We start from the raw sequence: 27,451 nt of genomic DNA, 5'->3' as shown, positions 1-27,451 counted from the left end.
AGATCACAGATCAGACACACTTCTCAGTTTTGGAATATCGATGGGACAGCCAATTAAATGCAAGCACTGTTCTACCTCGCGCTGCACCCGTATGTCATGCATGCGAACGCTTTATGATGTGTCAAGCTAGATTCGTTGTCTTATCTTGCTTCAACCCGCGAGAAACGGGAGCACGAAGCTAATTTTCGTGTAACCAAAAATTCTCAGCCTTGCACAGACACCCGACCCTTTCAGAACCACAGACAGCTCCTCAGGCGGAACTGCAGCCCTTGCACGAGTCCTCAAAAACCTGGCATCACCAACAAAATGCAAAACACAATCATAAAGCAAGACTTCTGTTCACTCTCACCTCAAACACGCCCCGTCTCCCCCTGATATATGGACCCGCGATGCCAGAGTGGATCAAGCTCGTGCAGCTCGTCAGCTATCAGACGTATCACTCATTGGAAATATTAGTGATCCTTTGCTTGATGCTGACGCGTAATCGCACACAGGGATTCTGCTGAAGGACGGAGCACGCGCCAGAAACAAGGGCACGCGCATCCAACCTTGAACCAATCCTGGAGCCTACACAAAAGAGGAGGGAGTGCTTTCTTTGAGGGATTTGGCATTTTTGTTTTGTAAATAGTTTCATAATTGTTAAATGATTTCACTCACTAATAATAATAATAATAATAATAATAATAATAATAATAATAAAGCATAAAATATTCAATTGCTTAATTCTTTTTTCTTAATTAAAACCTTAATTATATTTTAATATAAATTTTATCATTTCAAATATTAAAGAATTGAACTATTTTTTTAATAAAATATAAAATAAAATAATTATATTATATTACTATTCACATTTTACGTATGCTTTTGTACAAAACAACTTATATTGCATTCAAGATACACACCCCCCCCCCCCCCAAAAAAAAAAAAAAACTATGACCTTGGCACTGCTAGCTCCATGCTCTACTGTTTGAGCTACATGAAAGCTATTATTATATTAAATGGTGGTAATCTGTTGAAAAAAAAATAATTGATTTTATGACAGCTATTGGGCAAGTAATCAAATCTAAGGAAAAGTTCTTCTCCAATGACTGTCTGTCTCCAGGTGGCATAACTTGTAACGGACAATAAAAATTACATAAACAAACTGAGATTCTTACTCAAAATGTTTATTTTAAAGGTCTCAAACCTGAAATGTATGCATGTTCTGCATATATTCTATACTGACTCCCTGAAAAATTTAAGGCCAAGGCCCAAATCCTTCCCATTATAAACTGACCCCATAAGTGCAACCCGGAGCAATCTAGATCTTTACATTTGGACTTAACTAACAAGAATGTGTCAAAAAAATTTGACACAGAGATGGTGCTGTGGTTAAACAAAGTGAAATAAACAACAAAAACAAAAAGGTTTTGCAATACCAATAAATAGACGCAATCACTCAAGTAAGTAAAAATGGTCAACCAACTTCACTGGACCACTTGCGATGGACTGTCCCTATTTAGCCCCACACACATTTTTTCTATGACATGGTACATTGAAACTAAAGATCCTCAAAGGCCCCATGGATGTTATATTTACTCCTAACACTACATGGCCACTGTAGTATTTTCTTAAACACCTGTAGAACCACAACACAGTGTTGCAAAAGATGCAACATTTAAGCTTTGACAATATTTCTATTATACTTTTAGACTAGATTTCCTTAAGGGTGGTCTTTAAAGCCAGTGTAACATAATCAAGAAATCTTTTTTTTTTTCTATTCTCAGTATGGGTCAAAGGATCACAGTTGGGTGCAGTTTAGGACATCTACAACAGAAAGGTTAAAGTCACCATTAACCACTGTGCTACATCCCTTTAATTGCATTTTAACAATCTAACGCACACTGCAAAATTGACTTGGGGGCAAATTAAGAAAACCTAAAACAGATGTGGCAGAAAATCTGCAGCTGTTCATCATTGTTTAGCTATGCATACATAAACTTTCTGGTGCATCTTTATTTTTTTATTCATTCATATGGCGAAACAATATTGCATCTATTGTATAAGTAACCTACATTACTGCAACAAAATATAGCCTGTTTTCTTAAATCAATAAAATGAAAAAAATAAATAAATAAATAAAAATCACCCCATGCATGTCTGCCAGTCACCGAAGTTTAGTATATCATAACTGGAAATTACCTACAGTGCAATTAGATAACCTGTAGTTGTGATGCTTTTAGTCCGACTCTTAGCTTTAAGGTCATTTATGATCTATGTATTAGTGTAGCTACTTCTAAAAGTTTTCAAAATATGCCAAATCAGACTATACGACAATACAAACATTTAAAATAAAATATCAATGTATCTGTCCATCGAAGAGCATTTAACATCTTCAAATAAAAAAACTTTCCAAATTACCTGTTTCAAACCCAAATCATTCCTATCCTAATACGTAAACAGCGTGCAAGCGATGAGCCGCTCCGCCCTGTGACCCTGTTTGTCGCTGAGTCAGTGGTCCAATCAGTAAACGCAGAAGGCGGGATAAACCAGCGGCTCCGTCCAATCAGTGGCCAGTCGAGCCATCAATCAAAGGTGACATAGTCCCTAGTCCGAAAAGGACTCGAGAAGAGGAAAACAATGCATGCACTTTAACACAACGGAACATCATGTAGGCAGAGGACAACAGCTGAAACGAGAGGTTATTCGTCAAATAACGATGTCATCTTGCCAACTTGTGGATATCGGGAAGCATGCGTTAAAAATAGGAACTCATTGGTTGAGTTTTAGCGGTTGGAGAAGCGAGACAGAAGTTATTATAAGTTTTAGGTTAGTTAAATAGTTTATGCTTCTGGACTGGACCTGCAGCGAATCTCATAACTTCAGAGAGCAACAGGTTGGAAGATGGTGTCGTGGATTATATCTAGGGTCATCGTGTGAGTATTTATTGAATACTGTTTGTATTTCTGAGCTTGCAGTACATTCGTGAAAACTGCTGAGTCGACTGCGCATTTAGTTCATACGGATAAAATCTATGCATACTGTACTGTCTAATATCTACATAGTTACAATACAAAATGGTACTAAGTCCATAACAAACCGACATGCATATAACGTGTTGTCCCCAATATAGGAAACATTTTTACGGTTATTAAATTTCTGCAGTACTTGTATATATGTTCACAATCAAGAAGGTTCCCACTCTCCTAGGAAATCTGGAATGTACCAGGAAATTTATTGATTTCCAGGCACAGAAAAGTAATGGAAATTAATATTATTTTAAAAAGGTATTGTTAATATTTACAGTCAGTATAAATGTATAGTTATGCTCACATCTGAAGTATTTAGTAGGCTGGAAAAAACTGTTTGTGAGTGCACAAAAACCTTATCCAGTCATCACAAATCATAGGAAAAGTAATGGAAAAATCTTAGAAATTCACTGGAAAGAAAGTGTAGGAACCTTTGAATCAACCATAACAAAAAAAATCACAAATTATGCGGGGGAAAAAAAGAAACCCTACATTAATTTTGCTGACTTGGTGGAGTAGAACAGGAAATTTATCATGTTTTTGGCTGGAGACCTGCTTTATTCAAAGTCCCTGTCTGCCAGGGAGGGACTACTGTTTTCCTGCTGGACAGTAATGTTACAGTAAGTGTGTTTCTTTCTTTGTGGAAAAGGTCAGCATAGGGAAGCACATTCTGTGCCTCATCTCACTAGGTGCTGTTTGCTATGGGTTTGGTTATCTTAGTGTACTGACAATATAAGAGATAAGGATCTCTGGTCTTCACTGATAGAAATACATTTATATATAGTAGGTTATAGTCACTTTCAAAGTTTAAAGTTCTCTTGAAATGCCTGTTGTGTTCTTACTGTAAAAGTTAACATGATGAATTATTTGCCGCCGGCAAACAAGGCCTAGCTGTTTTAGAGATGTGCAGTAACATCTCTCTCTCTCTCTCTCTCTCTCTCTCTCTCTCTCTCTCTCTCTCTCTCTCTCTCTCTCTCTCTCTCTCTCTCTCTCTCTCCACACACACACACACACACACACACACACACACACACACACACACACACATTCCTGTTCTTTCCCTTCTTTTTTTACCCACACGACGTCACAAGTTCTCCCAGCGAACCGCGTAATGGAAAATGCATGACTAAACCATTGTGACTCTAATGTGTTCTCACAGCATTTGACGTTTAAACACTTTCTTCTGTCTAGTAGTAAAAGCAAGACAGGCTGTGTTTGGAAATGGTGACTTGGTGATGCTGAAGTTGTTCAATTACAAACAGTTTCACTGTTTTGAGTTCAGAGATGACCTCAACTCTTGACTTCAGCATTTATTTTGCTTTGTGGTAGAGATGTATTAGAGTGGAGAAACGGTTACGCAATAAATGGAATCCATCCAACGGTCTCTCACCACACACACCCATGATCACACATAACTTTAGACGGTATCAGGCAGTGATGTCGTTCCCATAGCTACTCAAAAATATATGGTTCAGTGAAACACAAGCCAGTTACAGTGAAGGCTGTAGATTTACTTTGTGTATGTACTGAAGTGAGGTGTTCAACACCTCTTATGGGAGAAAAAAAAAAGGGATTTTAATCTCATCTGTCACAATAAATAAATCATTTTGAATGATCATTGTTCTGGTTTCAATATTTGAGTAGGCCTGTAAGGCAAAGGCTGGATTTGCCATCTGGGTGGGCATTCAAATAAAATGGATGGATTATCATCATATAAAAAATTGTGCATAGGAATCCACCGATATTTCAGTTAAGGTTGATACAATAAATTGATAATTGTCTTCATGTTATGGCCCATAACTCATAATTTATTGAATTCTACACTTTTTGTCTAAACATAGATCACATAAACTAAGATTAGTCCATTTAAATGCTACAAGTATTCAGTCACCACAACATTAGAATAAAGGATATTAACTTCAAGATTTGCTATAGATTACATTTAACGGTGTTATTAAATTACTGTATTTAAAGATTAACTTAATATATATTAAATGCTAAAATAAATGTAAAAAAAAAAATCCCTAATACTGGCCGATAACCTATATAGATATATCAGTATATCTTACATTTAAAAAAAACATTTAATAAATGATTGGTTGAGTGTTACTGTTAGTTCACCAACCTTTATTTGTTTGCTTGCATATAACAGGTACATGATAATTTTGAATATAATGTATATGTCTGTGTGTGTTTTATCACAGTCTTGTGTTTGGAACGCTGTATCCTGCGTACTACTCCTTTAAAGCCGTCAAATCCAAGAATGTCAAAGAATATGTGAGTACTCAATTCATATAAAGGCACGTGCATATTTTTATCCAGCTATGTTCGGCTGATTCTTCACATCTTAATATTTGAGTTTAGAGAATGTTACTAGCCAGAATAGTTGGAGAGCTCCAGCTAAACTGTCCATATATCCTGGTTACTCTTTGTATCTGACAGAGGCTGTCAGTAACTAAACCCTGAGCTGTTTAGCAATTTAATACTGTTCTTCTGCCATGTGTGCCCTGTTTGTGGGCTCTTCCAGCTGCTTCCGTTTCTCTCCTTACAAAAAATACTGTGACTGTACCATGGTACAGTGATGTGATACCATTGTAATTTGATGTATATCATGTAGTGTATGAATAATAGTCATATTATTGTATTTACATGGTAAGTTTTTGTAAGTAGCTCTTCTATACCTCCAATGGACATTTTGTGTTTTTGGTTTGACAGGTGCGATGGATGATGTACTGGATTGTGTTTGCTCTTTACACAGTAGTGGAGACCATCACAGACCTTTCTTTGGCTTGGTAAATACACACACAGTCTGAAAAGAGGCAAATAAATAATTGTTATTGGATTGCATGGAGTAATTTTGAATCAAGTGGTTTTATTTACATTTTGCCATTCTTCTCTATTGTATGACTTTTCACTGTCTAACCTTTGTGGTTTATGAAAAGGGCTTTTATCTGTTGTTGCAGATATTGAGCTCCGTTTATTTTCCTCAGGCCACTTAGAGGAACCAGTCTGTTAGGTTCAGTTTCAGTTCAGTTAAATTCCAGTGCATTTCATTAGTTTCGTGACATTTGTTTTTTTTGCTGGCTCGTCTTATTTATTTGCATGGATAGTTCTATACAGTGTACCAATGCTGAAAAAAGTAGCACGATAAATAATAAAGAAATAAATACAAATTAAAATGCATATATTATTATTATTTATTTTTTTGGTGGGGGGGGTTGGAAATTATTAACTTTGAATTTGAGTTAAACAGCTGTAGTTTCATTAAATAGATCCACCAAGGCTGAGGTCCATGAGACTAAAATAGCAGGGAACACCTAAATCAAGTTCATTCTTTTGTCTTCCATCATCCCTCTGTTTTCATATTGATTGTACTTGACTGTTTCAGGTTTCCAGTTTACTACGAACTGAAAATGGCTTTAGTCTTTTGGTTGCTGTCTCCCTACACCAGAGGAGCCAGTGTCCTCTACAGGAAGTTCCTACACCCTATGCTGGCATCCAAGGAAAGGGTAATGACCTAAGCATATCATCAGGTTCCCTGGGAATAAGTATTCACTGACAGTGAACTCATAGCCATACTAAAATGCATTATGGAATATGGAGGATTTCATAATCAGTGATTACATTAATGATGTTAAGAGTTAAACAGATGGATTGAGTAAGTTGCATGTCTCGATTAAATGATCCTTATGAACTAACAGTAAACTGCATGGTTCGTTTAACTGCACCTGCATATTTTGTTTTCAGCCCTCTTTAATTGTTTGTTGTCAAACAACTCCTAGATGGCGGTTAAGGGGGAATTTAAATTATAGATTTATTGACTGTTTCACATTCTGTTTTTCAGGAGATTGACGATTATATCGTCCAGGCCAGAGAGAAGAGTTATGAGACCGTGGTGAGTTTTGGGCGGCAGGGTCTCACGATTGCGGCTGCTGCTGCGGTCTCGGCTGCTGTGAAGGTATTGCACAGACACATGTGCTCATTCATACACTCAAGCAGTGTTTACACTAGGCATTTGAGCTAAATTAACTAAGCTTTCATTCCATGTAAACCGAAACGTTGTTTTGCATTGATATATTACTACTTTTGTGATTCATTGTTTACTTTTATTTCTGTTATGCTGTTATGAATGTTAAATAAAAGGATTTATAAGAAAGGGTATAACAGATTTTAAGAAATATTAATGAAATTTTGTTAGTTAAATGCTTACAAAGGCTGCATTTATTTGATGAAAAATACAGTAATAACAGTAATAGCAGTTTTTACTCTAGTCTTCAGTGTCACATGATACATGATCCTTCAGAAATCATTTTTTGGAAACTTATATGTACAAGTATGGGGTCAGTAAGGTTTAAAGGTTTTTAAGTATTGGCACGATATAACATGCATTTTTTTTTTTTTTTTTTTTTAGTTTAACGCATAAAAAATATTTAATGCAATTAACACAGGGGCAGAGCTAGGGTTGGCCACCCCACTCACAACTGCTGCTTCTGTCTCTTTTCTCTTTTGACAAGAATTGCATTTCTTTAGACACAGAACAACTTTATGAACACATCAAAGGGGATACTTTTCAGACGCGCACTCCAACTTCGCCTCAGCGCCAGGTGCTAGTCAAACGAGCGCGGAAAAGGTACAGGTGATGAGGGAGCTTCAGTAGAACAACAGTGAACTACGGTCAGATGAGATGTTGTCAGGCCATATGTCAGTAAAAACTAATTTCCCTGTCCTGTCAGCCGTTATACTGTACTTGTAGCGCACAAACAAATGCAGTGACGTGCATTGTATATAATAAAGCTCAATTGAAACTATGACCATGCAATGTTGTAGTTATGTCGTTAGTTAAGTCATGAAGTTACCAAAAAGGCGATTAAAGCTGCCCTTAAAACTGTGCATGCATGTAAGTATTTGTTATATATATTTAAGAAAATGTCAGCTCATTAGTAGAGACTTTAAGACTTGAAGTGGGTCAGAAAAGATAAAGAGTTGTGATAAAAGATGATGCGTGTCAGATCCACGTCACGTTCAGCTGCGACAGCTCTTAAAGCAACCAAAATAACCTAATAACCCAGCTGCTTGTGATGTCTGTTAATCAAAGAAAAAAAGAGGAAATCAGTAACTTTTGCAGCTTTAAGGATTTATCTATATTTAATTTAGAATTAAGTGTTTGATAACTTTATTCAATTTCTGTATATTTCCTGCTTGCTGAAGTGCACAGGAAGCTAAATATGACATTTATTATAACGGAGTGTCTATTTACACTAAGTGCAAATAGCCTGCCTTGTTGGCTGAAGCTATTAACATTTATTCCACCCACCAACGTGGGATTCGTTTTTCAAAACCCCTTTTCAGATTTCAAATCACATCAGAAAAGCATTTATTTTCAATGAAAATGAAGAATATAATCAAAAAGTTGAAAATAAAGTATCGGGTAGGGTTAGGATAGGTGTAGGGAGGGCTTTATTGTCTCAGTAAGGTGGCATCCATTTATTAATTTGAATTAAAATTAACATTTACACTCAATAAGTTAATGTTGCATACTGTTTTACAATGTACTACAATACTGAGGTCCAGATAATTGCCACTATTTGCAATAAGTAGTAAAATTTTAACATAGTGTAAATAGAATCTATAACTATTTGCACTTAGTGTAAATAGCATTTATTGTTATTTGCACATAATGTAAATAGCCTCTATTGCCATTTACACTTAGTGCAAATAGACGCTGCCTTATTATAATGGGTCTACTAAATGTTAAAATTGATAGCTCTCCATTATACTGTAATGTTGAATGGCTATATTCAGTGGTTAAATACTAAGAAAAAACATTTCTAGAGATATCAGTAGTATTAGTATTAGTGATGCACACAGTCATAAAAAAGATGCCATTAAACAAATATGAAAAATATACAGTCTTTATGTTTTTTCTACATTCATTTGAAGATTGAATATGAAATTATAAAAAATAAAACCGAAAGCACGATATTTAAATGTTAGGTGGGATTTATCGTGATTAATTTGAAAAAAAAAATGTGATTAATTAGTTGTTGTTTTTTAAATCGATTGACAGCACTAGTATGTTTAATATTTAAAATATACAGCATGTTAAGGACACAAAAATGCACTGCAAAACTTACATGTGTTCTTCACTGTGGCCTGTCCTGTTCTCTTGAGTGCTTTTTTAAAATTAAATTTGCTGTCTGGCCATGTCTGGTTCCTAAAAAAGATCTAAATAACTAGTGCTCTTCTGTTTTTGATAAGGCTCTTCTGTTTTTGCTAAGGTCTGCTGTTCTTATCTAGAAACAAGAATATCATAGACATTTAGGGTCTTTTAACTTTGGCTAGTAAGCAACCACCCAGAACACCCTAGCAACCGCATAGCAACACTAAAAATCACTCAGAAAACCTTGGTGAATGCATAGCAACACTCTGGCAATCATTTGCTATATTGTTATGCTGTTGGTAATGATGTTCTGATCACCACTTACGTTGTCTTCAGAAAATCTAGTTCAAATCTTCCTGTTTCCTTTCTCTTTCTGTCTACATGCTAAATTAATCTCCAGCAGTAGCTGTTGCACCTATCTCAGGTAACTTGCTTTCTTTTTCAATCTGCTTTAACCTGTCGCCAGCACATCATCAGACCATTATAAAACTGGGAAGTTAAATAAAAACTGTCTTTGTGTATTATAAAGGTAGCCACAACTTCAAAGGTTTTTGTCAATTCTGTTTACTCAATGCACCATGTACAATGGATCATCATGTCACAGGGACAGGGTGCCATTAGTGAACGTCTGAGGAGTTTCAGTATTCCAGACCTGACGCAGTTCCCCTCTGAACAATCAGCATTCTCCAACCCCAGCCGACGGGCCCTCCAGCCTGCTAACCCTAGCGCTGCTGATTCTGGTGAGTGCTGTAGTGTACATGCTTTAAAAGAAAAGTTAAGAAAATAAAGGCTGATGTTCAAGATGTAAATGAGTTTGTCTCTTCATCGGAATGGATTTGGAGAAATTTAGCATTATGTCACTCGCTCACCAGTTTTGGAGAAGCAATATTATGGATAGAGGACTCAAAAGCAACAATGTTAAAAATGTCTTGATGGATATATTTCCATCATTTATATTTTTATCAACTACAGTACTCTCATTCTGATGGAACCCATTCAGTGCGGTGATATAAAGCAAGTGATGTAATGAGAAATTTCTCCATATCTGTTCAGATGAAGAAAAAAAAATCATCTATATCTTGGATGGCCTGGGAAGAGTAAATTTTAGCAAATTTTCATTTTTAGGTGAACTTTTACTTCAGTGACATCATTTCTGATTATATAATGATAAATGATTAAATATGTAATTATGAAAAAGTACCACATACTAATTTAACTGAAATTTAACTAAAGAAACAAATGAACCATAAGAGTCAAAATTAGCATTTTAAGATCTCAAGGGCAAATGAACCCTAGTGGAGTGCATTGTCTGTCATCAGAAAGTAATTATTATGTCTCCCTCTAGTGGTAGAACAAGGTTTGAAACGCAATCCTGATGGGAAGTTCAGCTGGTCAATCGAAACATGTAATCAAAAAATAAAAACCATTCCAGTAAAAAAAAAAAAAAAAAAAAAACTGTAAAAATAAATAAAATATTACTTTCAAGGACAAAAGATAACTAGAAAAGAAATTAAAATGAATAGAGACCTATGATAAATAAGCTCCAGACAACTTTTTCACCACATTCCATTAAGTTTCATTGCACTTTTGCATCCTTTATGTGGCCTGAAAGCTTCAGAATTAATTAGTTGTGATTGAATGGAAAATGTATTTATTTGTGTGTGTTCCACAAATTCACAATATGGGTTAGGAGTGACATGAGGGTTGAGTAAATGATGACAGAATTGAAATTTTTTGGGGTAACCTAATTCTTCAAGGTTCAGTTCCTCTTGTTTGAGATTTTTTTTGCTTCGTCTGTGCATCTGCTCCAACAGAGCCATATAAACAAGCAGGGGAGGGGCATGAGGAGGAAACAGATGGAGTATTATCCGAAGACGAGGCGTCAGTGCAGAAGGGTCTACGCAGAACTCAGAGTGTGAAACTCGCCCGTGCCAAAGCAGCACGCAAAGAGGTATATTTGCACATGCAAACATTTTATGTTCAACTATGTCATAATCTAAAGAAGAATACACAGTACAAACATTTTCCCTGGAGGTCTCAGTTTTTTAGACTTACCCCACTGTAGTATTTACTGAAAATTAACTGTGTATCGATGTTGTATTTTTTTTTTTTTAAAGCCTCGCTATGGCTCTCTGAAGCTGAAACCCAGACGGCGGCAATTGATTACATCATCCACTTTTGACCACCCTTGATTGTCCAGTACAAACCCACAGATGGGATCAGCATCAAAACTGCAGTCTAATCCTCGGTTTAAAACTGCTCATGTTTAATCCTAAACTTTGGATTAATTCTAATGTTCTAATTTCAAAGCAGCAATAAACACAAAACTACAACTATAAACAGTCTTACAGCATGAATAATAACTTTAAGTGATTTACAGATGAAAAATACTGCAGTATAAGTGACAATGATGGAGAATGTTGAATAGAGAATTGCATGTGGCTTTATTTGTTCAGAAAAAAAAGAAAAAAAAAAACCAAAGCCTAATATGAGTACAGGAAGACTAAGAATGTGCTAAAAATGTAATTTAAAAGTGGATCTGAGTGCATCTGATCTGTAACTGCCTCTGTAGAGACATCTCTTATTACGCATAGCGTTGTCAGAGAAGCACCAATATCCCTAGTGTCCTCACTCTCCCTCTACAGGGGCAGGTGTCAAAGTCAAAAGTTTCTGTAGTGTGAGTCTTTCAGCCTGTTTTCACAGTAATGAAATTGAGCAGGAAAAAAAATCTGACAAAAAAAAAAAAAAAAAAAGAGTTATGCATGTTAACGGGTTTATGTGTATGCATAGATGTATCAGCTTGTTCATGTTTACCTTTCCATAGTTTTGCCCAGAATGAAAGTTCTGTCATCATTTATTCACCCTCATATCATTCCAAACCCATATTAATTTCTTTTTTCAATGGAATGCAAAAGGCATATTTTTGAAAAATATCCTGTACTCTCTTTTCCATATAATTTAAAGTGAATTAGGGATTCGGCCTGTCAAGCAAGCTCCAAAATGAGAGATAAAGAACATCAAAGTATCATAAAAGTGGTTTAATTGACTACATACATCAATCAAAAAAAAAAAGCATTGAAGTCATTTTTTTTATTTCAGTATTATTGCATTTTGTCTTTGCTTTGTGAAGTCAACAGTTATTTACTCATGATCTTCTCTGAAATTCTAAAATTGACTTGTTAACAACAAACACCATTGGTTCATTTTAGAACTACAGTGTAAGGGAAGATTTTAAGTCAATTTAAATGTTCCAAAGAATTCATACAGGTTTGGAATGACATGGAGATTAGTAAATATTTTTTTTCCTGCATTTCTAGGTGAACTATGCCTTTAACTTTTAACTCTATCATGGAATTCTGTAACTGTAATCTTAAGTTGTTGCTTTTAAGTAACAGTTAAAATACATTTCATAAGTTTAAATGTCTTAGGGTTTTTTTTTTTATTTTTTTATTTTTTTTATTTGTGCAATCCATTTTAGAGGAATGTACGTTAATTTTAATCATGTTTGTTTGTTAGTCTGTCATTCTAGCCTTAATAACTAATTTCAGCCTTAATAACTAATTATAATAACAACACAACAGCACTAATTAGTATATCATTTGACCAAAAAACTCTAGATTTATCTTTGCAAAGCATGACAGGAGAGTGAATCTGACTAGTTGACAGAAGGCTTTGCTGTTTGTACAGTACATGTGTAAACAGTGGGATGATTTTCCTTGTTTTGAACATGTTATTGTTTTGTGTTGGACTGTTAAATGTGTGGGAAAAGCCTCTAAGGATTTGATTTGTTACTGTGTTTTGTGTGATAGAGGAAACCCGTTGATTAAGGATATGTATACAGATGTGTGACCAACAGCTGTTTTGAATGTGTTCGTTTTAAAACAAAGTTTATTTTCTTTGACCTCAGAACAGGTCATGGAAAACCTCAAAATATCAGGGAAACTTGAAAGACCTGGAAAAGTCATAAACATGGAAAACGTGAGGGAAAGGTGGAAATTTCTTTAAAGAAAATGTATGTTTCTGGGTTTCTCTGCTTTAAGCTATTTCATGGGCTAGATATTATTCTTTATGAATGCTGCAAAGTCAGAATGAAACATCAGTCTGTTTTTTGAGACTAATAATAAAACACTAAATATATTATGTAAGCAAGTGTAATCTTTTAAATCCATTAACTCCTAAATTCGTACCTGTTTGATGTGCCAAAACATCTGCTTTAATTATTTCCAACTGGATGGGAAATGCTCATGAAAATTAACTGAACAAAATGTACAGGAACATTGTGTATATATACAAATTAGGACACCATTTAACAGTACAGACGCCAATTACTCATTATCATAAGCTCCTGTAGGTCTGTTTGTTAATAAATTAAATGCTTTATGTATTACCATGTTAGTTTCTTAATAGCACCTAGTACATTGTGTTGTCTGTCATACTGCAGTTTCTCCACTGAGCACTAGAAGCAGTCACGTTTTGTTTTTCAAAGTCACTCTTTGGTTTTGCCAGCATATTTATTTACCACAGTAAGGAACACTTGCAATAGTTTAGGAAACCTCTGCAAAGGCACATATTTTAAAATGTTTAATCCTAACAAACCCATATAAATTTTATTTAGGCATGACAATGGTCTTTCTCAGCAGAATCTTTTAACTTCAGGGTCAACATGCAAAACAGAACAGGGGAAATGAGGGATTTGCATCACTGTTAATTTACAGTGAGATATTTGAGCCACCTTTAAGTTTGTGTGTGTGTTTAACCTTTATGAGGAGCTGCCTGATTTGAATAATCACGCCTTTAGGGTATAAAGAAGAAAGAGATTAATGTTACAAACAAGCTTCCATGTGTTGTGCTGCTAGTTTTGTCTTGAACTGCAAACAATACCCTGTTTTAATGCTACTTATAGTTATTTTAAATTTGACGTTACAGAAATACTTTTTAATAAGAATTGACAGTGATGGCTGTGTTCACGTTCAATGATAAATGCAAAGACTGAGGCAGGTTTTGTGTGTGTGGTCCAACAGCAGTTGTGGTCTCTGTCACAGAACGTGTCTTTCAACACCTTAGTGTGGAGATGTCCTGTGCTATCAGAGGGAAGAGGGGAAGAGAAGAGGAAAAGGGTGAAAGAATAAGAGAGAGAATGAAAGAGAAATAGGCTCATCTGTCAGGAGGTCAAGTCCTCCTGGAATATGAGTGTGTGTTTGTGGAGTCATCAGTGAGAGAGTGAAACTAACCTGTTGGTTCACAACCATGTATAGCTAAAACACACTTATATTCATTTTATATTATATTATATATATATATATATATATATATATATATATATATATATATATATATATATATATATATATATATATATATATATTTTATTTTTGACAACTACAAGGTATTTATTCAAACAAGCTCTATAGACAGCATCTGTTGCATACAAAAAAAATGCATTTACAAATATGTACTGAAATGTGCAATTCATTCTGTTTTTATTCATTCTTCCAAACAAAAGTGTATATTATTTGAACTGTAAAGTTATATTCATATAGTTTTTTTTCAGTGGGATATTCTGGAGGATAAACATATTGTACAGTTCAGAGTTATTATTGTTAACTAAAACTAATAAAAACTTTTTGCTATTTGAAATAAATCTGAATCGCTAACTGGAAATTAAAAAAAAAAAAAACTAAAAGTGAACTAAAACTAAAACAAACAAAAAAAAATCAATAATTTAATAAATTAAATAAATAATAGAAAAAACTAATAAAGACAAAAGCACCAACTTAATAAAAATTAAACTAAAATAAAACTGAAAATATAAAAAAATGAATCAAAATCAACAATGAAAAGGTATAAAAAGGTCATTAAAAATATTATTAAAAACTATAATAGTATATAAATAAATAATAAACATGCTTCGATTGAATCAGTTGTACTAAATTTAATGATATGTACTGATTGATTTAATCACACTATAGTTACATGTTAGCATGTCTAAAATGTTGCTTGTTGTTTGTTGCTTTAAAGGTTACAAATGAACATAATAGCAAATTCATTTGAAATGCATTACCAAACAATAACTTTAAATTTTTTTTTAATTATTTTAAATAACTGGTTTTGTTTTAGTACATTTTGAAATGTAATTTATTTCTGTGATGGTTGAATTTTGCCACAAGATCATTCAGAAATTATTAGAATATGCTGATTTGGTTCTCAAGAAACAGTTATTATTATCAATTTTAAAAACAGTAGGTTTTTGTGTGATTTTTAGGATTTGTTGATAAATAGTTAAGTTGAAAATATTGTTTTATTTGAATACATTATACAATTGCTTAGGGGGAAAAAAATCTGAATTATTTCAAAATAAACTATGTGATTATGAAAGTGGGTCTTGTATCACCCTGAAGGAGTTTATTTTGTTATAATTAACAGATGACTGTAGAAACTAGCACAATTATGAAGGAAATTGGTTGCATGGACAACAGTTTAGAGGTCATTACACAAAAATATTTAACTATAGAATGTCACAATTGACCAATCTTAATCAAATATTTCTAAGATAGGAATATATTCTATAATACTGCATGTTATAGTGCTTAATTTCATTAATAGGTTTGCTGAAATAGTCATAATTTTTTTTTCTATTTCTTTCTTTATTTTCTCTTTCATTCATTCATTCTTTCTTTCATTTTCCTTGTTTTTACCTTGTGGTTTCTCTAGCATTCCTTGAATCTCATTCCTTTCCTTAGTCTTTCTTTGAATTTTAACCCCCATCTCACCCATGCTTCCTTTTTCTCTCTCTCTCTCTCCCGCTGGGTCAGACTGCTCTCTGCCCTCATCTCTCCTCAGCCTGTCCCCAATAATCCTGCCCTCAATACACGGAGCCCCAGACCCTTCTGCCCCAGTCCAGACCTCCATCACCCAGCCACTATCGGGTTCCTCTCTTTGCCTTTTCAGGATCTGACACCAGCGCCACTCCACCTGGAGTGGGTTAGCAATGTAAGAGGCAGGCAGCATGTGTGAAGACAAGACCAAAAAGGAAAAAGACCTTCCTAAGTACCGTCTTGGACTTTTTCACTTTTTATTCACTGAGCTTGAGCATTTTTGAAAGAAAAAAATGGCATATGCATTGGCATATGGATTGAAATTCAAATGAACTTCAAATGTTGACAAAGCCTTATTAAAAGTTTTTATTTATTTATTTATTTATTTTTTTTTTTTGGGGGGGGGGGGGGTTAAAGCCAGATATATAGGTTTTCATCTTTTCTAAGACATTATTGGGAGATATAGAGTGACAACTGATACAGTATTTATATGCATTTTTTGTAAATAGTCTGCTATACTGTTATGAAGATCTCATGCAATTAGCAAATTTTCTTCTCATTTTGTGCCTCAGAATAAAATGAAGGTATTTTTGGAGTATGAACTCCAAACATATGAAAACTTTTTGTAAATAATTTAAATTATTTATTTATTTATTTTTAAGATTTTTGCTAAAACCTCAGCAATGGATGTTTTGCAGTTTGCGGCTGATCATTTTTATTTGCTCAGTATCCAAATCTGATCTTTTGTTTTTTGCAGACAGCAGCATAAAAATCGGGAAAGCACTGGTTAATGCTACTACTTTTATTTTAATGAAGTTATCTTGTAACAAGCCATCACACAATGAATGGTTAAAAACATGAAACCTGATCTTATCTTTTAAACTGAAAGCAAAAAATAAGATTTTGTTTCATTTCAAACCAAATATGAAAGTAAAAAGTTTTTCCTGTTCAGACTACAAACTAAACTGGTTTGAATCAAATAGCCAAAAAAAGTCTCATCAAGGCCATACTGTAGCTTTCACATAAAAAAAAAGAAAGAAAAAAAATCATTTTCAGTGTCAGAAAGGTCAAATGAAATTCTCTGTGGTTCAAAGTTGTAAAACAATAAAACATGAGAACTTTCAAGGAAGTAAATACTATTTATAGTCACCACACATCCATATTTGTCCTGAACAAGAGTAAGTATTGTGTTTGAATAGGTGCCTGCAGATCACTGGGGTGGCGTCCCATGGACGAGTTCATTTTTCAGAAATAATGTGTCCTGGGACATATTTGGAAGAGAACACTACCATCAAGGATATTCTTGGAGCCTTGAAAGGCACATGCATATGTATATTTAGTGTACGTGTGGGTTTTGGTGGCTCCTGTCTCATAAACCTTGGTGATCAGAAGTGACTCTGAGAAAGTCAAGCTGTGTTTTTGGCAAAGAATCATGTCTGTTGCACTACTATATATGTGTTTATGAGTGCTGTAACACTGACACATGCATATGAACACATTTTAGCTCCCTTTACACCAGCAACCATTAATTCCTGCACGTAGTGTTCATGCCACAGTTCATTCACAACAATAATTAAACCCTATGTGAAAGGATATGCATATAACAAGCTTGGTGCCCCCGGAGCAACGAGGTCAGTGGCTGGCCTTTTGTAGCAGCACTAATCAGAATTCAATCAAACAAAATGCGCTTCCGTCATCACGATGACCTGATGAGTGGCATGGTACGGTGGGAAAACCCAGCACCTGTGCGAACACGCAAGTGACACTACGCTGAACCCCGTACACTAATGCGAACTCACCAACTGGTGCCCCGTGCTGAAAGAAGGAGTGGGGAGAAAGAACAAGCTTAATTACCAGAAAATGCAATCAGCGCTAGAGTTCATTCTCAGACAATAGACGGAGCATGGACCTCATTGGGTTTACCCGAAAGGGCCCAGTGGACAATTGGGTCATTGTCATCAGATTGTTTTACAAGTCCCCGCAGGGCAGAGGAGAGTTCAAAAACCAGAGCAAAATCAAGAAGTTTGTCGCTGAATCTGTCAGAAAGGCCCTGTCAGGAGTGATTAGCGTGCCCTCCAAAGCACCTAAATGATCAAAAGGTCCTGTCCTTAATACACAAACACACACTGGCCCCCCTGCTGCAGGTTTAATCTGAACTTGCATGGCTCTGTGTCTTGGCCTTCTTCGGGCATGATATAATTATGGCGATGAGCACTGCCCCCTTGGCTCAGTGCTGTCTGGAGTTGTTTTGCGGGCTGAGTTTGGAGGGATGTGTCAGTCAAAGAGTTGTTGAAGACTGTCTGCTAACAGTGATTTAGTGCTCTTTCTTTGCCACTGTTTCTTTTTGTCTTGTCATCATTCTGCTGTGCACTATGAGCTTTGTAATGTAAGGTGACAAGAGCAATTAGCTGTTGAGCTGAACTTGTAGTTGAACTTGCCAGGGTGTGTGTATTGTTGGAGACAATTCGGGGGAAAAAAGTACTTAGGGCTGATTTTCGGGTTTTTTACTTAAGGTGTCTTTATACAACTGGCTTATTAAATGACAATTAAACACATTTCTCCTCCCAAATTCTCATTACTGTAATAAAATCATGATGTAAATGTATTAAAATAAAAATCCTTTATTTTAAATTGTAATAATATTGTACAGTATAACTGTGTCTACTGCATTTTTGATCAAAGAAAGCTTTGGTAAGCATAAGAGACTTCTTTCTAAAACATAAAAAAATTCTATTAATTCCAAACTTTTGAACAGTGACGAAGTGACATGACATACAGCCAAGTATGTTTACCCATACTCAGAATTTGTGCTCTACATTTAACCCATCCAAAGTGCACACACACAGCATTGAACACACACCCGGAGCAGTGGGCAGCCATTTATGCCGCGGCGCCCGGGGAGCAGTTGGGGGTTCGGTGCCTTGCTCAAGGGCACCTCAGTCGTGGTATTACCGGCCCGCGACTCGAACCCACAACCTTAGGGTTAGGAGTTAAACTCTCTAACCACTAGGCCACGACTTCCCCACAAACAGCAGTGTATACTTACAATTGTATCTATACAAATGTACTTTATAATTTACATAATGCAGAATTATTCATTTATGCCTTGCATTGTTTTTATTTTTGTGTCTTTTCCATATTAAAGTGGGTTAACTATAGGGGTTTAAATGTGCTTTACTCATGAATATTTGAATCATTTAAAAAAAAAAACATTTATGCAAAATCTAATTAATTTATAATTATTAAAAAAAAACAATTATTGATTTTAGGGTAAAAATTCTGAGGACTTCAGTGGTTAATTTTGTAATTTTGACAATTTCATTACTGTTTGAAATGCTTGATTGCAGGGGCGATTCCAGGTTTTTCATTTTGGGGGGCTCAGCCCCCAATGAGGGTATATATATATGAAAATGGCAACATCGTTTTATACAGTATGTTTATATGTGCTTCATTTTCTCTGGGGGAAACATGAGGGGTGAACGCAGTGAAATACATGTGGAACTGATTGCTCCCCCATGATATTTTGTAAACTGTATTTATGACAAAGAACTGCACATATGATATTATAACAATCTATCGATAAACACACACCTTGTCCTCTGTTTCTCGCTCTGTGCCGCTGAGGTCCGGATTGAAGAACGCGCTGAAAGACGGGGAGGAGCCGATCGAAGTCTGCAGCCGTTTTCATATGAAATTTAAAGGGGACCGGGGCGATCACAAATTTGTGTACAGTTTATGTAATCTCAGAATTTTAGGGGGGCTGAGTGGTCATTTTAGGGGGGCTATAGCTCCCCAAAAAATGGCCTAGCGACGCCCATGCTTGATTGTGCCACCATTACCCTGTTAAAGCATATTGCCTGTTAAATGCTATCAAATTAATCAGTTGGCCAAAGTCCTTAGAGAAGATGTACAGCATCATTTAATACAAATTTATTTGTTTAAAAAAGAAAAGCATTCTGTTGCTAACTTTGACACTGGTCCAGTACATTCGACCTGTTTGTCTTTTAGCGTATTTTCTTAGCCCTTCGGGCATAATTTGTCCATTAGGCAGCGACAAAGCCACTATTATTTAGCACCTTGAGTGACTCCATCCGTAAACAACTGACGTCAAAAGGCCAGACAGTGAGATTACAGTAAGAGTGTTTTTGGCTTGGGTCTGAGGGCCCATTTACATAGGGTACATACTGATCTCTCACTGAAAGACCTGTCCCCTTTCATCACTGTCTGATAAATCTATTGTGGCAGATCAGGGAAGAGTGCAGCCATTCCAAAAGGGCACAATTGACCTTGGGTGGCCTTAACCAGCAGCTGTCACATTGCCACACTGCAATGGAGGCAATTAGCCACACAATCTCTAGAGCTGTGTGTCTGTTATTATCACAGACAAATCAACTGCACATATCAATACACACAGGCACCTGCAGACAGGTTTAATGGATGTGTGAAGTCAAGTTCACACTAGCAGAGTAACCAGGTTTTGTTCATCACATTAACTATGGACATGTTCCACTAGCATTTGATATACTATCTTAATTGTGAACAATTTATGAACTTCTAGATTCTTTCTGTTAAATACTTTGCTTGAAAAGTGTGCTTGTGCTGTGTTTTTATATAGTACAATGGCATTCATGCATTAAAGGAATAGTTCACCCAAAAAATGAAAATTTGCTGAAATGTACTCACCCTCAGGCCATTCAAGATGTAGATGAGTTTGTTTCTTCGTCGAAACAGATTTGGAGAAATGTAACATTATATCACTTGCTCAACCAATGGATCTTCTGCAGTGAATGGGTGCCGTCAGAATGAGAGTCCAAGCAGCTGCTAAAAGCATCACGGTAATTCACAAGTAATCCTTCCATTAACATCTTGTGAATTGAAAAAAATGCATTTTTATAGAAAACAAATACATCAAAGTGTTTTTACTTTAAACCATTCCTTCTGGCCAAAATAAAGTCTATAATCCAAAATAACGTTTCCTCCGAAATTAAAATGCATCCTCTGTTGTTCTCTCACATCAAAAACCACCAAAATATATGTTTTGAACTGATTTGGAATGTTTTCACTTGTAAACAGTGCTTGATCTTTGCATATTTCTCTCCTGATTCAGACAAAATGACTTTTTCACTGCAGAAAGCAATGTTATGGAGAGAGGACTCATATTTTAGCCGTCTTGATGATGGATTAATTTCTTACAAACACACAGCTTTTCACTTCACAAGATGTTAATTGATGGACTGGAGTTGTGTGGATTACATGTGGATTATGGTGATGTTTTTATCAGATGTTTGGTCTTTCATTCTGATGGCACCCATTCACTGCAGAGGATCTGCAGAGAATTTTCTCTATTTTGCTGAAGAAACAAACTCATCTACATCCTGGATGACTTCAGAGTGAGTACATTTTCAGCAGTTTTAAATTTTTGGGTGAATTATTCCTTTAAGTCTCTCTTAAGTGACCAAACACTTTTTGGACACTTTAAAATTATGTAAATATAAATGCATATATAGTTTATCAGCTATAGGAAAAGAGGGGATATGAGGACAACTGCAAAGTTAAAATACTTGGCCAGGAATAAAGGAAATTCCTCTCATACTTTCAAACATGGGTGGGGCATGTGTCATGGGTTATTGTGGTTTGCTATTCACAAATGACTGTGCAATACTTACGGGAGTTTCAAAACACAAACACCCACACCTTAACACATCTCAACTCGAAAGCTATAGTTCACAGTTGTTCATAGCAAAATTCAGCTCTGAATGGTGGTTGGGTAGTTTAAACATGTTGAAACATTCTTCTGTACAATGACACAATTCCTCATAAAAAAAAAAAAAAAAGACAGAAGAAAAAAAATAAAACCGTCTCGACATCAAAGAGGAGTCCAGGGCTGAATCACTCCATTATTGAACAGGTTGCCATTCACACAGTTTCTTGAACAACTTTCAGACAGTTTCAGACAGAGTCTCTTATACTCTATTAGGGAACATATATTTGATCAAAAATACAGTAAAAACAGTAATATTGTGAAAGATTTATTAAATAACTTTTCTATTTTAAATTTATTTCTGTAATGCCAAAGCTGAATTTTCAGCAGCCATTATTTCAGGCTTCATTGTCACATGATGTTTCAAAAATCATTCTAACATGCTGATTTGCAAACATTTATTATTATTATTATTATTATTATTATTATTATTATTATTATTATTATTATTATTATTATTATTATTATTATCAATGTTGAAAAAACAATGTTGTTGTGGGGCTTAATACTTTTATGGAAACTGTGATACATTATTTGAGAATTATTTGCTGTATAGAATTTTCAAAAGAACATTTACTTTAAATTTATTTATTTTTTTCTAAGAAAATTCTTTTTACAAAATTTCTGGATTTAATGCATTCTTTCTTTAAAAAAAATATTCTTAATATTTGCTCAATCCAGTTATATGTAAGTGCAAATTGCCATCATAGCAATGAGCACAATTTTAATTTCCTGACCCTATTACCATGTTATCAAAGGGCAAATAAGGTTGAAATCTTCCTGTTCCTCTTTTTAATAACGTGGTGTATGGTTTACAGCTGGAAGGCAGAATTCTTTGGGACTTTCCATGTCCTGTCAAAGGCAGTTTCAAACAAATCTAAGGTGAATCTCAGAGCACAACTGTGCTAAGAAATGCAATAAGTCTATTTTATAAATCTATTAATACTAGTAAACATTCACAGCATAGACCTTAGTCAGGTTAGATGCCATATTGAATTTAACACAGATGAAAACTAGCTTATACTGAATGTACATTTTAGCTGTTTACAAATAACAATGTGAATATATTTGTCATATTGAATGACAACAGCTTCTTATGTCATTCTTATGTCTCATGGTTGTATATGAAGATTAGCAGTACCACACAAACTAAAAAGTTAATTCGGGAAAAGAAGAAGAACTTCATTCTATAAGACCTGATTCTGAAAGAAGCGAGGAGGCCTCAGACAGTTATAATAAAGTTGACCCTGTCCTTGTTTTCTATTGTACTCTAGCGGGTCAGTGGGCCACATAATCTCTGCCTTTGATTTAGGCTTTGAGCTCAACGTAGCAAGGCTAGACTGAAATTTAGCAGTTGGAGACTTGCTCGCTCTTGTTCTTTCTCTCTCTTTCCTTTTGTGCAAATATAAGCCTATAGGATGGAGCAAGTGTAATCCTGTGTTCTTAAGTCCAGCACATTGCCGTGCTCCTAATGAGAGTGACCGCGCACTCACCCCAGCTGCAAAAACACACCGACCTCAAGTATTCAAAGGGCATCGGAAGGGAACCTGTTTTTACCAATCTGTTTGGTGACTGTAGTACATTCTTATGCTTTCTCTGATCCTTTACTTATGAGCCTTTTATTGTATTTTAAATGATCATTGGTTGTTTAAGACAGATACTACAGGCAATTTTTTTATTTATTTTTATTTGGCTTTCCATAATGTTATTTCAGACTAGTGGAAAGAAAACACACACACATACATATATATATATGTGTGTGTGTGTGTGTGTGTGTGTGTGTGTGTGTGTGTGTGTGTATAAAGTGTTTATTTTATTGCCGTTTATCTATTTGCCTCTGTAGAAAAGAGTTTTATCAATATTTTTTTCATGCACTGACCTAGAAATGTCCACTTCAGTAGAATTTATCAGGGTCAAACTGAAACTGAAACTAAAACCATAATTTTAACTAAAATAAACTTTAACTAAAATAATATTAAACAGATATTTAAAAATTATTTTATTTCAGCTAATTGCCATGGCAACATTTAAAAAAAATATATAAAACAAAAAAACAAAAATTGTAACTAAAATTAAAAACAGTTCAATTACAACAGAAAATATAAAATAAATAGTAATTCTAAATATTAATAAAAAAAAAAATCCAAAGAGAAATCCCCTCTGTAAAAACCCTTTACTCTTATATGTCAAGTAAAGAATTTTGAAACTGGCTTTAACCAAAGTTCAGATTTCTGTTCTAGAAATGTATGAAATTTAGTGTCAATTTAATTAGATAATTAATTAGATAAACATTAATTATAAACATTAATTAGATAAACATAATGTGTAATACAAAAAAACAAAAAAAGTTTGCAATTCTTAATGTAATCGATCAACTATGGAAGTGTGGTTTATTATTATTATTATTATTATTTATTTATTTATTTAACCAAACCTTGATTCTCTTACCTGAAAATGTAAAACTGAGAGAGATGAAAGATAAAATAAGTGTATCTTAAAGGGCCAGTTTACCCAAAATGAAAATTCTGTCATCATTTACTCACCCTTGTATCATTCTAAACATAGTTGTATTCGTTACAAAGAAAGGCAACAGGGTCCAATGTTATTCTGTTCACCATTTACTTTAACTATATGGACAAAAACATTTGAAACTTTTTCCAAAAAAATTGTGTTCCACAGTAGAAAGAAAGTCATATAGTTTTGGAAAAACATGAGGTTGAGTAAATGATTGAATTGATGAATGATGAATTTTCATTTTGGGGTGAACCATCCCTTTAAATGTATTTCTCATTATATATTTACCCAATATCTATTGAATTTCTCTGACCATATCGAGAACTGGATGAACCTCAAATGTGTTTTAATTAGACCTGCAGATGGAGAAACTGAGAGACAGACTGAGAGGCAGAAACAGCAAGACTGCTTTAATCAACAGCCCTTCAGGCTGTGTGTGTCTTTTTCACCCAAGTGGAGGAAAAATCCCTTCTGATCTCACTCCCATCATTCCCCTGTTCTCTCCCAGCACCTCTTTTCTATCTCTCTCGCCCGTAACTCTGTCCTTCACCACCAGGCAGTGAATCTTTTTCAATTTACCACATAATTTTACTGAATGAATGTTTCCCTGCCTTAAAAACAGCATGCAGTAGGTCAGACATGTCATTCTTGTTCAGTCTGAGATTTTCCCATTTTCAAAAACAAACTATAATTTGTGTCTTGTGTAATGGAGTTACAGGATATATTTGAATCTAAGGAAGTAGAATTAAAAGGAAATTAAATTAAAAGAAATTAATTATTTTTATTCACTATTTTTTTTTTATTGTACGGACACTTCAGAATGCCAATATCTATTGAATTTCTCTGAATTGTCTTAGTATAAAAAATAATAATGTTAGAACTATTATTATTATTATTTTGTTTTATATTTACGTGTGTGTTTGTGTGTTTTATAGATCCACAACATAGCCGAAGTGTGTTTGTGTACGTGTCCCCAGAAGTCTTAGATTTCAGTTTGATTTGACACATGCCAACTTGTGACCCTCGCATGGCCCCTGATTCAACTTTCCTGGTCTTTCCTTCCTTCCCGTTTTTTCTGTCATTCACTTCTGTTATTCATCTCCTGTCTCCTCCCTTCTTTTCCTTTAAACTTCAGTCTCCAACACTCTCTCTCTCTCATATGGGCTTTTTTCCCAATGTAAATAATTCCTCAGCGTCTCTGCAGAGTTGACAGGTTGAGAGACGTGTGTATGAGGTGATGAACTCTTGCTTAACGCTTAGCGAGTCTGATCCAGCAGAGGTCAAAGAAGGCTCAGTGCAGATTCAATTTAGATTACAACCACAGGCAGCTATTGTTTTAACTTGAAATAGAATCCGAGTCGTCTGATGCAAAAAAGAGACAGAAGTTCAAGTCTATATATCTGCTGTGACAGAAAGTAATTGGTGGTTGCACAAGTGTTTAATATAAGCAACACTGATAAAGTATTTCTTCTGATTGCCAAGACTTTGGTTATTACTGAGACTATTTCACAGTGAAGCTGAAAATGTAAACTGATTCACTGGGGTTTTTATAAGGGTTTTTAAAAGTCATAATCATATAGCAACCACCTAGACACCCTCTGTCTTAGACCCTATTTATTTGAATTTGCTCATCCAAGAAAAGTTCTTGCTAAATGAATAAAAGTAAATGCGATAATTATGGATTTAATGATTTAATAATGATTATTAGTTTCTCCAGTCACACAGAATATTTAACTTTATTGTAAACAATACCCTGGTGTTTTCCTCCATGCAAAACGCCAGGTTGTTGCTATACAGTTGCTAAGGTGTTCGGAGTGTTTTTAGCACATTTCTATGCAGTTGTTAAGCTGTTCTAACATTTTTCTCCATCAATGAGTCCTTCTTTAGTTGCTATCATATACTTTCTGACCACCTGCTACTAGGTAAAAATACCTGTTTGAGACCACCAGGGTAACCTGTAGTCACAGTGCGGAACAGAACGTCTAAGATTTGAGAGTACATTCTTTCTCCTTTTCTTTCTTTAAATCTTTCTCTCTCCAAATGCCCCTTTCCCCCACCTCCTTTTTTCATTCTTTCTTTTTCTCTATGGCACGTTTTCACTCAGTCTCTCAGTGTGGCATCTAACCTATCACGCTCTTCAGTGCCCCGTTCAGCTTGTGCTCAAAGCAAGGCTGACATGCTATTCAACGTGTTCACATTCTAGACATATATATTCTAGACACTCAAGCACTGATGCTAACAAATTAACACACACATAATGACATAGGGGCCTGCTATCTGTGTCTGTGTGTGTTACTGGGATTAAATCGTGTTTGAGGACACGTTCCCACATCTGACCCATGTGTGCTCTGCTAAATTACCTAATTTCATTGCATGCTTCTCTCATGCCAAAAATCTTATGTTTGTGTGCATTTATGTTGCATCCTGGGGCAATTCTGTATCTTTCAGCACCAGGTAATTAGTCTGAACCAGCGTGTTCCCGTGTTGTGCAAAGCTAGAGAGACAAGAGGTATGTGTGTTTGTTATGTCCAATGTGTGTATGTTTAAATAATAAGTCAGTTTATTTGTCAAATGTGCAACAATACAGTAGAGCTTCACAGCTGGCATTCAAATGTGTTGAAGATTTAGATTCAGGTGTTATTTATACAAGAATACAAGTACACAATAAAAAGTAAAACTATAAGGCAATATAAAGTTGTATGTGAAATTTTGGGAAAAGGAATTGGTATGATTTATGTATAACACTATGCAATATACATAGTAATATGTGCACATTTTAGGTGTGTGCAAATCTTGAGAAAATTACATAAGTATCTAAAAGTAAAAATAAATTAAATAACATGTTATAAATCTTATATTTATTATTCAAATATATCACTTTATATTTATCTAAAAGAAATAATATTCATGTGAATATCACTTTACATTTATTTTTAGAAAGAGCACTTCATATAAAAGAAATGAAATATAAAAAGTAAATAAATATTTGTGAATGTCATTACATTTATACTACACACTATAGATGTTATATACATATATATATATATATATATATATATATACCCAACAGGCCCCCTCCACTATGTCATAACTAAAGCCATAGGGCGGGACAGATGTCCGTCATCTCAGTTTAACTAAGCGCATTCTGAATAGGCTCAGTCTAACCCCCGTCAAGACTAGCTGAGACCAGACT

General features: G+C 34.9%; 2 protein-coding genes across 8 annotated transcripts in view; one reads left to right on the top strand and one right to left on the bottom strand.

The window, feature by feature from the left end:
* Positions 1-2,532, bottom strand: part of LOC109061753 (regulator of G-protein signaling 7) — a 50,296-nt gene extending 47,764 nt beyond the window's left edge. For both annotated transcript variants that reach the window (XM_042773834.1, XM_042773833.1), the window contains exons 1-2: positions 2,401-2,532; positions 350-567 (exon numbers count right to left, since the gene is read on the bottom strand). The gene's annotated coding sequence lies outside the window, so the exon portion shown is untranslated. The remainder of the gene's footprint in view (positions 1-349; positions 568-2,400) is intronic.
* A 66-nt stretch (positions 2,533-2,598) lies between these two features.
* Positions 2,599-13,305, top strand: LOC109085359 (receptor expression-enhancing protein 3-like). 6 transcript variants are annotated; one of them, XR_006162118.1, is made up of 9 exons: positions 2,600-2,915; positions 5,213-5,285; positions 5,724-5,800; positions 6,397-6,517; positions 6,853-6,966; positions 7,523-7,638; positions 9,569-9,592; positions 9,773-9,908; positions 10,983-11,119. XR_006162118.1 is itself a non-coding variant. In XM_042773838.1 (8 exons), exons 1-8 carry the CDS (start codon positions 2,884-2,886, stop codon positions 9,699-9,701), a joined length of 561 nt encoding a protein of 186 aa, XP_042629772.1. In that variant the 5' UTR covers positions 2,599-2,883; the 3' UTR covers positions 9,702-9,716. The 6 variants fall into 6 exon arrangements, 5 of the variants coding, with proteins under 5 accessions (XP_042629772.1, XP_042629773.1, XP_042629774.1 ...); XM_042773838.1 differs by lacking the exons at positions 9,773-9,908; positions 10,983-11,119 and adding an exon at positions 9,698-9,716 and having other exon boundaries at positions 2,599-2,915; XM_042773835.1 differs by lacking the exons at positions 7,523-7,638; positions 9,569-9,592 and adding an exon at positions 11,286-13,305 and having other exon boundaries at positions 2,611-2,915.
* Positions 13,306-27,451: the final 14,146 nt, after the last annotated feature.

This window comes from Cyprinus carpio, chromosome A17, assembly GCF_018340385.1.
Source record: "Cyprinus carpio isolate SPL01 chromosome A17, ASM1834038v1, whole genome shotgun sequence".
In the NCBI taxonomy this organism is placed as follows: Eukaryota; Metazoa; Chordata; class Actinopteri; order Cypriniformes; family Cyprinidae; genus Cyprinus; species Cyprinus carpio.
The sequence above is the reverse complement of the archived record's forward strand: the minus strand, read 5'-3'. Positions and strand labels throughout refer to the sequence as shown.